Below are 13,223 nucleotides of genomic sequence, written 5' to 3' on the forward strand. Positions count from 1 at the left end.
ATTCAAATGCAACCATACTATGACAAAAAAACTGTACTCTTGTATTTAGTGTATATAGCGCTACCTATGCGAAGCACGTTTCAAGATAAAATGATTTTCATAGCGTAGTGAAATGAATGGGCTTCATCGAAGACCAAACAAACTGTGGTATGCATCAGTAACGTCAAGTATGCAGTCAGTCATTGGCAATAAGCTAAATATGTCAGTCCACTGTATATGATCCTTTTTTAGCGATGTGGAACTTTGGCACAACCTTGTGTTGTATAGCAACTGGCATGATACAAGTTCAAATATTCTTGATAATCTTTATCTGTTTCTTCTGTGGTTTGTGAAGAGAACAACTGGGAATAGTGATTCCATTCACTCAAAAATCTATAGGTAAGCAATTACGCCATACAATGACAGTGAATGGAATCACCACTTCCGGTCGTCCGACAGATGAAGATTGACAATATTGGGGCTTATATCATGCCCAGGCAGTTCGACATTGCTTTAAAATAACGTTGTTGCTCTTGTTGTGTTCAGGTATGGACCCAACATCCTGCTGAACAGTGTTGAGGGCTACCAGAGGCCATCTGTGTGGCAGTGTCTGGACAGAGAAGAGAGAGCAGGGGAGCTTGGCAGCCGGGCCACCTCTCTCAGAGACATTGACAACAGCATTGTCAGCGGCTTCCAGCTGGCCACTCGGTCGGGTCCCATGTGCGAGGAGCCCTTAATGGGGGTCTGCTTCTCAGTAGAGAAATGGGACATGAAGTCCTTGTGCCATCCTCAGAACCAGGACTCTATGGTGGAAGACTACATGTCCCATGAGGCTGAGCCAAAGAATGAGGGGGAAGCCCAGGGAGTGGGTGAGGTGTCTCCCCAGGCAGAGGCCATGACGGCAGTGGAGAATCAGGCTAAACGCAGGGTGGAGCCAGGGTCTGTGGACTGCTATGGTCCTGTGTCTGGCCAGCTGATTGCTGCTATGAAGGAGGCGTGTCGCCATGCCTTCCAGGCCAAGCCCCAGAGACTTATGGCTGCAATGTACACCTGTGAGATCATGGCTACTGCTGAGGTGCTGGGTAAGAGTCAACAAACACAGCTGTCACACATTGAGGAAATATGAACACAGAAGTGTACAAATGGAACCCAATGTACTGCAGGTCCAAAGGGTTCCATTAGTGTTAAATTAACACAATATTACTGTGCAGGAGAATAGAGGGTTGTTTACCAATCTAAAATAGAGATTCTGAAATTGCACTTAAAGGGATAGTTCACCCAAACATGACTTATTTTCTATCAATTACACACCCCATGGAGACTTGGATTCTTTTTGTTTTGGTCACATTCCTAAGCCAATAATTTGATGACCGGTGGAAAGATCCTAGTGTTGCCGGTAGGCAAAGTTGACGCTTTGAGTCTCCTACCAGAGCCGCCGCCGGTCATCAAATTATTGGCATAGGAATGCGACAAAAGCAAAATAATCTCCATGAATTCAAGTCTCCATGGGGGGTGTAATCGATTTTAAAAAAAGTCATTTTGGGGGGAACTATCCCTTTAACTCAAATGATCTCATTTGACATAAGATGGGTTACAGTTCTGTTTCCAGTGTCTTAGGGCAGCAGTATTTTTTCGAGTGCCCAGCGTAAGAAATAAAATATAACTATATGAATTTGGTTTGAGGAATGCAAAAATGCTGACGATTATGATGATAGTGCTAGATTACTTCACGGATCGCAAAGCCTGTGTCCAATGTGGTGAGTGAATAGAAATGACAAACCGCTGTTCCAATTTTTTCTATTCTTGCTATTCATAATATATTGATCTTTAGTTGATGGCTGTGTGCGCATCGCGCTGCCGCATGGCTGCATTTTGAGCAAACAGCGTGCTATACCGATATAGCCTATCATACAGCCTGTGCGCTGTATGCAGATAAAATACATTTACTGCAAGCACTGTCACGGAAAGAAATACAGCCTACCGCTCCTTGCAAACAGCCAACCAGAGAGCTCTACCCCCGCTCTCTGCCCCCTCTCCGCCACCCCGCTGCTACTGACAGTCGAAAGCCGACTCAGCTTGTTCGGTCGGCGAGCGACGCCTCACTACACCCGACGACCTGTCACGACAGTGTACACACCGCCTTTCCTAACATATTTTCGGCCACAGGCGCCTTACAACACTTATCAACGCCGATGTCGGTTTGGTGTATTCCTGCCTTTATATGACACTAGCATATCCTGCCATTGTTATTTGCACCACATATATTAATAAAATCATGAAGTATTAGTCATGTTATCCATTGTCTACTCCGGTCCCACCCCCACGTTTACTGAGAGAGCAGGGCCTCCCAAATGTCTAAACTAAAGGCATCATTTCAGTGGCAGTGCAAATGGTTCACCAGCCGGCACCTTCCACCATTCAGCCTTGACTAATGCTCCAAAAACAACAACCCTAAATCGGCGTCCTCTGAAAGCTATTAAGATGAAAATGAGGCTTGAAATGCCGTTTAGCATGTTGGTAAACAATATCTCCAGGCTTGTTAGCAGCCGCAGGAGCTCGTTAGACAAAGTGCTTTGTCAGCCGAAACGGAGCATACTGATAAAGAGAGTTATTGCCTGGCATTTTCCCCAAATCCTAGGACTATTTGTACCCCTACCCCAGCCCGGTTGGTGTAAGGATGGTATGGATACTGCTTTTTTTCCCTGTCAATATCCATCTGCTGAATTCATTGTTCAGTATCATTCAGGTCAAATTCAAACATTTTCTAGTGGAAAAAAAGGGGCTAGCATCCGGCTTGTAAATTGAGGCAATATAGGAAGTGTGACAGTTCATATGAATGGCCTGTAGTCTCGCTGTTTCACCGCTGTTTCACCGCTGTTTCACGACTGGTGGTTGCAAAAGCAATTAGGCTCTATTCAAGCGGATGGGTTTTTGGACAAACTTTACAATTGATTTTATTACCTTAATACACTATGTCATAAATACTATACGCTTCCAGTTGCTAGTTTAAAGTCTTCTTTCAATCACCATGTTATGCTATGGTCTCTTTGTGTACTTGTATCAGTGCATCCATAATTTGTGTATATCCTGCATTTAGTGAAGGTCCTATTTTCTCTACACACACACACATACATAGTATGGCTCATATTGATTTACGTGAGAAGAGATGTTTGCTAATCTATAGGGAGGGACTAACATGGTTAGCATACAGATCCGTGTGGGTCCATTATTAAACTCTCAGAGTTAATGTAACATTGTGACTTTTACTGTGTATAGATAGAACTTGTCAATAGGGCTATTGGATCATGTGTGTATAAACAGATATAATCAATAGCTCCTCCATTAGATTGTGTGTAAATGGCAGGGGCCACATATAAACGGTTTACACTCTTTCCCCCAGCACTTTGGCTAATTGTTCTTTTACCATCATCCGCAGTACATGTGTGTTGGACCTCTGTGGCAATACACATGCGTGTGCGTGTGCATTTTACCCCATGTTTGTCTGTTTAAGGCCTTGTATACAGCACTGGTTGTCTTCTTGAAAGTGTTCGCGGCCCACCCATCTGACCACTTAACAGTCAGATGGGTGGGCGGCCGCGTGCATTTTCAGAGCATGTTTATTTGGATGATGATCAATCGATTGTGTTCCCGCTTGGATCAATGGAACTAACATGGTGTACTTTAAGTTGTTATTTATTGGTATCACAAAGAAAACACATTTTCAAGGTTTTACAGAAAAAAATAGTATCTTTGTGTTATACCCTCACGGCCCACCAGTGGGCCCCAGCCCACAGGTTGAGAACCACTGGCATTCAGTATGCAGGGGTGCTTTAACTTAAACAATTCAACAGTTTAATGGGTTAACAGCTGTTATCAGCCAACTATTTACAACTGCACAATTAATCAAATGAACCAAAAGGGTCAAATAAAAAGGCCTTTCTACTTTTCGAAGTGCTTTTGTCTTGTTTATCTGGCAAAGTCGTTGATTATATCCGTGAAATCAGGTTCACAGAGAATGTCTCTTTCAGTTGACATCAGTGTATGGTGAGAGTCTCTCCTTGATGCATACTGTAGTTGATCAAAGTCTATTTTTCACCATGGAAGGTTTCTGTAGAAGTACAGGAATAGTGTTAAAAAAAAGGAAAAAAAACTTTTCCACAACATGGTTGTACAAGTGGTGACTCCTGTCTAGATTATTATGTTATAACTTTGTAATTACAACTATTATTCTTTATTCCATGACAGCAGCGTATGTATTGTTTATTGTGTATTGTTTATTTTAGATCCCCATTAGTGACTGCCTCAGCAGTAACTATTCGCGCGCGTGTGTCTGTGTGTGTGTGTTATTGTGTGTCTTTATTCTATGTGTGTATGTCTTTCATACTACCAGGCCGTGTGTATGGGGTTCTTGGGAAGAGAGAGGGTCATGTTCTCCATGAGGAGATGAAGGAAGGGACGGACATGTTCATCATCAACGCTGTCCTCCCCGTAGCGGAAAGCTTTGGATTTGCAGACGAGATGCGCAAGAGGACCAGCGGCTTGGCCAGCCCACAGCTGATATTCAGCCACTGGGAGGTGAGAGGAATACAGTATAGTATATATTTATATACTAGATGTCCAGGCCACTACACATGGCCTTCACACCTAGATTTACACAGGCATTATGTTGTGGACATTTATGTATAGAGTTGTGTCATGGGTTTCATTTATGTTGGTATGTTATGTTGATGTAACACCATAACTGTGATGTGTCTTTGTTTAGACCATTCCCTTTCCAATGTGCTGTAAATAAGGTTTCATTCATTTAATGATGATAAAATTAATTTTAGCTCGGGTTATTACATTTGGTTATTAAACAACGTTTCGGCTTCTGTTTTTGAGTGGTGCCAGCCACTCCTACACTTGACTGTGTGTGTGGGTCTGTACGTCCGTCCGTCCGTCCGTTTGAGCACGGCCTCAACAGCTGCAGCTGATTGCAACACGAGGATGCAACCAGTTACACTAATTCAAAGGCACTACTCTCTTCACACTGGGTGTGATTTTTTGTTAGCCTAGCTTAGCATGACAAGTCCAAGCACGATCTTTAAGGCAATGCCCCCGGGGGAAACACCTGCTTTTATGGAGTCCCATTAGCTACTGTAAACGGCAATCAATATACGTGACATGTCAGGAACAAGGTTTCTGTTTGGCGGTATATATCGACCATTGACTGTAAAAAAACATTATTGACCATTAAATAAAAACATCACCGGACACCATGGCCGGCTGAAAAATACTTTGTTCTTATATTATCATCATTAGACTATTATTATTTTGATAATATAACACAACATTGCAATACATAGTTTACAAAAATGTTAGCTTACATTGATCCCGACAGCCTGCTGCCGAGTTGCGCTGCAGTTATCTGATCCTAGATCGGGTGCAGTACGTTAGTCCGACAGCGCATTCCTCCGACAGCGCAGCGCTCCGACGTTTCCAATACTAAACCCGAACCAAACCCGCACCCTAACCCTAACCGCACGCGGATGCCACATAGTCGGAGAAAAGGTCTGTCGGATTAACGCATGCCTCCCTCCTAGATCAGCCTATTTGTCGCATGATGGTGTGGCACATCGAACGTATCAGACATACAAGCTCACAACGCGTCCCAGCGCACCACGTTGTGAGCTTGTAGGTCTTCTATTTTCGATGTGCAACACCGCCATGCGACGAAGCGTAGATCAGGCTTCACAGCTGTGTTTCTCTCCTCCTGATCAGCTGATCAGCGCCGCTGGTAATGCTTTAGGAACAGATTGCATGAGGTGCAATGATCAGTTGGGTGGTTTACTGCACATGCACGCACTGTATCTACAAACACGCACGTGACGTTTATAAAATGATGGCCAATAAACATATTATTTGGCAGATAAAACATGATCTTGCCGGTCACGGTGGCCTGCCCAAAAGTTGCCTAGCGGAAGACTGGTCAGGAAACACGTGATGTGTATAATCAAATATGGTTGCCAGCCATGTTATGAAGTCTTTAACAGCAAATATTACTTGGACCACAGACCACTACATAAAATTGCAGATGAATATTTCATATCCCAGAATTCACTTTATTGACACTACTACTGACTATCCCTATAAACAATTGCCTACAACTTGACACATTGCCATAGAGGTCCAGCCATATGCTAGGTTTTGCCTAGCCTTCTTTACCAATCAGTGGGTTTCTCCTTACTGGTCTTATTGACTGTAGTTGAACTGTTTCTACACTTTCCAGACCATCTGAAGACATATGCGCACACACACACACACACACACACACACACACACACACACACACACACACACACACACACACACACACACACACACACACACACACACACACACACACACACACACACATTACACACACAATGATGTACATGCACTTTTGTGTGTACACACAGGAGTTACGCTTACTTTCCTACTTTTGGACCCCAGTGGACTGCAGTGAATTCCTGCTGCATTAACCCTGTCTACAGATCACATGCATACAGACACACACACTGTGCCAGACAGATCCTGGGGATTGGCTGTGGGTCAGTTAGGCTGTCTGGTTAATGAGATGATTTCCTCCAGGGAGCCTGGCATGATCAAAGCGGAGATAGACACCACATGTGCTTTGGAGTATTCTACCTAACGCCCGGCTCCCTCTAGCACCCGACATGCACATGCACATGCACATGCACGCCACAATGGCCTACGTGCCATATGGATGGTGTCAGTTGGGGTAACGGATGAGGCTGCCTGTAAGCCAAGGCACAGAGACACTGTGAAATGAAACCACCATTAACAACAACAATATCAACATGCAGACTCCCATTCTTTTGTTAATGTAATGGCCAAATGCACCATGATTATACCATCTCTCCCATAACAACCCTTGTTTACACAGGCACACATGCATGCGCATGCACGAGGGGTGACTACTATTACAGACACGCTGCCCCTCATTACATGTGTCTCTCTGCGACCCAGTAGATTCATTGCAAACCACGTGGGTACAATTCAGACTCACACAGAAACACACACACACACACACACACACACACACACACACACACACACACATACATATGCACGCAGCAGAGCATTAACCAGCATACGCGGTAGACATGGAAAAACGAGAACCATAAATTGGCTAAAGTGCATGTGTGCACAGCTTTTGGTGTGTGTCTTGCTTGAAAGGTGGAATAATTCAATTTCATGTCTAATTAGAAAACCTCTGACAGGACACAGTGGAGAGTGGTGCACGGAGCCACGCACGTTGTTCAATCCCTTCAATACAGCCTTTGTATCTTAGTGAGAGAGAGACCTCATTTGCACTCCACGCCGTCAAATCCATAGTGATAATTTAACTCAGAAGAGTGTACAAATGGAACCAAATGTACAGGTCCATTTGGTTCCATTTGTACTCTTCTGAGTTAATTTATCACTACTGTGTACCAGCTGAGAGGAGTATTTAAAGCTTTCGTATCTTGTTCTATCCCCATCTGCACTTCCTCCACCCATACCCAGCTCGTGGTATGATCCAACCTGCTAGAATGAGTCAACCATCTGGTGATTGTAGGGGGGCTCTGATTAATTTATTTGTCCCTGTTAATGTAAAATTAGTCATTTCTGGTAGTTGTGGTTCCGAGAGAGAGAGAGAGAGAGAGAGAGAGAGAGAGAGAGAGAGAGAGAGAGAGAGAGAGAGAGAGAGAGAGAGAGAGAGAGAGAGAGAGAGAGAGAGAGAGAGAGAGAGAGAGAGAGAGAGAGAGAGAGAGAGAGAGAGAGAGAGAGAGAGAGAGAGAGAGAGAGAGAGAGAGAGAGAGAGAGAGAGAGAGAGATTGATTGATTGATTGATGTACTTTATTTAGTAAGACATGAGAACAACAGTACATGGAAGTACAAATTCACAATACAAGGTCTACTAAACTGGAAGACTCATAAAAGCACAGAGCTTGTTTCAAATGAGTTCCCCATGCACACAAATCATGATGACATATAAGAGACAGACAGATATACACAACTACTATAGAATGTCATACAATCAGTTTACAGGTTACTGGTATGAAGAGTGAGAAATATGTACAAAAGGAGAAGGAGAGAGAGGGGGGGGGGGTAGGGGGGTAGGTTAGGTTAGGACTTAGACAGGGGCCATTTTCCAATTGCAGCCTCCTGAAGGTGTATCTTTAGGGCTGTTTTGAAAGAGAGTAGGGTTTTACACTCCTTTACTCCTTTTGGTAGGGCGTTCCACATTTTTGATGAATAGCATGAGAACGAGTTACTTCCCTTTGTTGAGCCAAAAAAGGGTTGGACAAGGTTTGTGGAGCTGCCTCTGGTATTGTGATCGTGGACATCATTAACATTTTGGAAGTATTTTGACAAATACAGGGGGATCCCAATGTTGTGATATATCTTGAAGACCAGGCCCATAGCAAGTTGCTGTACTCTGTCCGCAACCCTAAGCCATCCAATCCTATCAAAATGATCAGGGGTTAGATGGATTTTGTAGTTGAGGCCAAGAAGTAGCCTTACAAGTTTGTTTTGGGATGTTTGGAGCCTTGTTTTTAAGGCCTTGGTGGTGTTGTGATACCATGAAGTACATGCATAATCGTAATGACCTTGTATGAGGGCCACTGCAAGAGTCTTCAGAGTCTTCTTACTGACTTTACGATCAATACTCCGCAAATAGCGTGTTTTTTTGTGGACCGTTTTGATCGTTTTTTCAGCATTTTTGTCACCAGAGAGGTCAGCCTCCAAGATAGAGCCCAGGTAGGTAATTTCGTTTTTTCTTTTGATGATATCATCACCAGAGAGAGAGAGAGAGAGAGAGAGAGAGAGAGAGAGAGAGAGAGAGAGAGAGAGAGAGAGAGAGAGAGAGAGAGAGAGAGAGAGAGAGAGAGAGAGAGAGAGAGAGAGAGAGAGAGAGAGAGAGAGAGAGAGAGAGAGAGAGAGAGAGAGAGAGAGAGAGAGAGAGAGAGAGAGAGAGAGAGAGAGAGAGAGAGAGAGAGAGAGAGAGAGAGTGCGCGTGTGCACACGCAAAGTATGGCCAGAGATCAAGAGGTGTCCGTTCCAGGTCGCTTGTTCTAATTGGCTGAGTGTCCGAGAGCCCCTGGCACTCACTAATGAGAGCCTGCAGTGTACTGACAACACATACACACACTCGCCCACGCCTGCACTGCAATGTAACCACGTTGTCTTCATTGTGTTTAAGATGGAACATATGTCCACAGTAAAATCCTACGTGTTCATTTAACTCTAAGAGACAAATTACAAATGCAACCAAATGGACCCTTAATGGATAAATTAACACTGAGGATTTTACTGTGTATGAACCTCATACAATTGGCAATAAAGAGCCCCTTAGGTCTGAGTACAGGCTGTGATGGAATAGAGCTGATACATGACCCTGGGCCCTTACATGTGTACCATGCCCTCCTGTCACCATTTAAATGCTGGACATCACCCCAGCACCTCGATGCACGCACATATTCATGTCTGCGCATATAGACCCCCTACCAGCGCATTGTCACCCAGTCATTGTCTCTTGGCCTTGTTAAAAGTTGTCTGTCCAATTTCGTTAGTGCCAGTTCTAGGCATTATCTCCAGGCCGACCCACAGACGCTTACTCACCAGACAATGACAAAGAGTTTGTAGTGAACCCCCCCCCCTACCCCCCGCCCCCCAATCACCCAGCGCCCCACAGCACACTGCTTCAGAGCTGCTGTGAACTGCTCTGAGCTGATGTCAGCATTTCTTCTGACAGCGATTTGATACGGCCCGGGGATATGCTATTAACATATGAATAAGTACGGAGCCGGGCGGGGAGAAGATTTGAATGTTGTATTGTTGTGTAACTGGAGGGGGGGGGTCCACTGATCCTGGACGTTTACATTAGATTTCCATCACAATGGAGCCTTTTGTTGGTCCAGAGCTGTAGAACCTTGTGAATGAGTCTTGTATCAGGAACAGCCATTTGTACATGTGTGCTTGCGTGTATGCACCTTTCATTTGTCTGTCACTGTGTGTGTAGTACTTTTTGCACTGACCATTTTTTCTTGAAAGATGAGCTGGGGTTAGCGTTAGCCATTTTGCAATTACATTTAAGGTTAAGTGCGGATCAGGAGAGGAAGTTATAATGTCAATGGAAATTCCTTGTAAGTAATAGCACTTTAGATGAGTCATATCACCTCATTACTGTTATTTGTTCTATGAAGAGCAAGAGCAGACCATTTGAGAGTTCCGCCTAACGTACGACAACGAGGGCTATGCGTGTGCACATATTTCTTCCGTGTGCCTGCACATGTGTAAACATGTGAGTGCCTGCTTATGTGTTGGTCAGTGTATATCTCCATGGATGTTGGCCCCTGTGTTTGCGTGCGCTCGTGCGTGCGTACTTGTGTCCTTGTATGAGTGGCGGCCCCCTGCTGTAAGCGTGTTCATTCATTCATTCAGTCACCCAGTGAAGCCCTTTACTGTCGAAGCCGCCCCCCCAAACTAGACAGCATTGTGCCTTGGCATATGCTGCTCACGTGGTGTGTGTGTGTGTGTGTGTGTGCGTGAGTGCGCGCGCGCGTGTGTGTGTGTGTGTCTGTATGCGCGCGTGTGTGTGTGTGCGCACACGCTCTGTAATCCGTCCGTTGTAGTTCCCTCTCTGCCATCTGTCCTGGTGCAATTGGAGCCTCTGTCTTTCTGGGCCCCTCAGGACCAGGTGCAAGGGCCCGTTGTTAACGCTGGTACAGTAATTGTACTCTCCATGTGTGCGCGCGTTTGTGTGTCAGGTCATGGCATTGAAGCTGCGCGTGTATGTAGGAGCAGTAGCAGCAGCAGGCATTGCGTCACCCTCAACCCCCTCTAGAGAACTGCCTGTAAATCAGGCCTTGAGCTTGTGCACAGCCTTGCATGCACAAACACATACGCACACACCAACATTTAACACTAGCTCTACTCATTTCCCTTGAGACATAGTGGCACAGCTGTGGACAGAATGAGGTTGTGCGTGCGTGCGTGCGTGCGTGCGTGTATCACGCGCGGCCGTGAAAGGCTTGATACACTTTGTTGCACGCGGTGTTGCACAATCCAACATAGCCGATCTACAAGCTCACAAGGCAGGGCGACACAGGCGAGCAACTACTGTTAGTATAAATCACCGTTAAGGAAACATTGTTCTGTCCTGTACAGTCTAGCCTCTACTTGTCAATCCACTGTGAGTTTGATAACAGAAGTATCTATTGTCTATTGTCTTGGGAGAAATCCACTGTGTCATAAACTCCCCCCATGCCCTATTCCTCTTTCTTTCACTCCCTCTCTGACTCTTGCTTTCCCTCTCACCCTCCTTTCTCTTCTCCTCCTCTCTCTCTCCCAGGTGATCAGCAGTGATCCCTATTGGGTTCCCACGACCGAGGAAGAGTACCTGCACTTTGGGGAGAAGGCAGACTCTGCCAACCTGGCCCTCAAGTACATGAATGCTGTGCGCAGGCGTAAGGGCCTCTATGTGGAAGACAAGATAGTGGAGCACGCAGAGAAACAGAGGACTCTGAGCAAAAATAAATAGAGACCATCTCCCAACAACATTTTCTGGCTGTGTTCATATCCACTAGTGTTGTAGACAGCGGGGTTTTTTTGTTTTTTGTTTTTTTTTGCCTTGCATAACTCCATCAGCTGTTAATATAATTCGTTTTTCAAAAACAGGTTGTAACTGTTTTTTGAAGAAAAAAATGGAGCATTAAAGAAATATTTTTCTCAACCTTGCACCTGGTCATTAATTAAAGCATTCAATGGGCATATGGCTTTGACAAAATTCCTCTTTTTCAGATCCATCCATCGCCGGATTTGAAATCCCTGAAAAATAGGCTTCATTTACGGTCTGTAGAAACCAATAGCATAACGTCCACATTCTTTTACGGTCTATGCTTCCCTGTCATTCCTCTCTGCAGAAGCTTTCATTATCTACTTTGATAAGGTTTTTAGTATCAAAACCCCCATCTATTATTAACCCTCTCATGCCTATCATCCTTTTCTTTATCTTATGAGGTCCAGAAACATGTATTCCTACAGATATAGAATGTTTTTACACTGGTGTCAGAAGTGTGATGGCTGAGATGATCCTTGAAACCCTTCAGCTTCTCCAGGAGAAGGCCGGGAATGTGCTAAAGTGAGCTGCCGCAGGGGTGTTCGCTGCTGGCTAGAGGTGTCACGCTGCTGAAGACGCTCTCAGAGAGGAGATGGACACAGCCATGGAGGAAATCTGCTGCCGAGAGGATGCTCGCTGTCAGGTTATGTACCAGAATATACCGCCTCCCACTCTCCCGCTGGTCCGAGGGCGCCAGTGCATCCCCATTTCGTCATTTGCAGTGATGTCTTATTCATGTTTCAAAGCTGCGGAAGCCTAGGAGATTTATTGAGGTAATTAAACGCAAGAGAGTTGCAGATCCATATGCAGCTCTTGCACCTGTCTGCACGATTCCAACAGAGATTATTCAAGGTCTCTTAGGCTCTCCATCAAAATAAGCGTATGTCAATGGACCAATGTTCACCTGATCCGACTGCCGCATGCCCACAAGGCCAGGAAACGGCCTTACACCTCTACATGGCCTAAGCTTTAGTGTCAGAGGACTGTAGCCAGTTGATTGCCAAGCCCTGTCTGTCTCTCTGTCTGTCTGTCTGTCTGTTGGTTGACTGCTAATGGCTCCGACACACCTCCATCCGAGACTCCATGTAATACCACACATCGGATGGGGCCCCTGTCTCGCATGAGAGGGTCAGTTACAGCCATGCATAATTGAAGAGCCCCATTTTTTCCCTGGCAAAATCCCGCAGTTTTGCTTTAGTCAAGTGGCTCAAATTAATTCTGCATGCCGCCCCCTCACTCCATCCAAACCCCACTCCACACCTCAGAGTTTGTGATTTTTTATTATGCAGGCCCAGAGGACCGCTGTTTCATAAAAAAAAAAAAAAAATACGCAAATACTATTGAAATGGGGAAGCTAGATTCATTTTACTTGGAGTTTTTCAGATTGGGCTTGGGTAGGCTTGGTGACTCTGCGTCAGACAGCTTTGTACAGATGACAAATCTACACATTTTCTATTATTTCATACAGAGCTATAAACAACAGCCACAACAGCTAATGTATGTTCTCTTGTACGTTCTTATTGCAGTCATTTCCTAATAGATCCTAATGGGATTAATTGACTAATGATTCACAGAGCCAACACTGACCTCAGCA

The 13,223-nt window shown here is 44.9% G+C and overlaps 1 protein-coding gene across 1 annotated transcript in view; it reads left to right on the forward strand.

The window, feature by feature from the left end:
* efl1 (elongation factor like GTPase 1) overlaps positions 1–11,731 on the forward strand; it is an 83,064-nt gene extending 71,333 nt beyond the window's left edge. The window contains exons 21-23 of the mRNA XM_084057628.1: positions 526–1,061; positions 4,370–4,554; positions 11,363–11,731. Coding sequence (XP_083913754.1) covers positions 526–1,061; positions 4,370–4,554; positions 11,363–11,551 — 910 coding nt within the window. The 3' untranslated portion in view covers positions 11,552–11,731. The remainder of the gene's footprint in view (positions 1–525; positions 1,062–4,369; positions 4,555–11,362) is intronic.
* Positions 11,732–13,223: the final 1,492 nt, after the last annotated feature.

Source organism: Gymnoscopelus microlampas (genome assembly GCF_963454915.1).
Source record: "Gymnoscopelus microlampas genome assembly, chromosome: 1".
Taxonomy (NCBI): domain Eukaryota; kingdom Metazoa; phylum Chordata; class Actinopteri; order Myctophiformes; family Myctophidae; genus Gymnoscopelus; species Gymnoscopelus microlampas.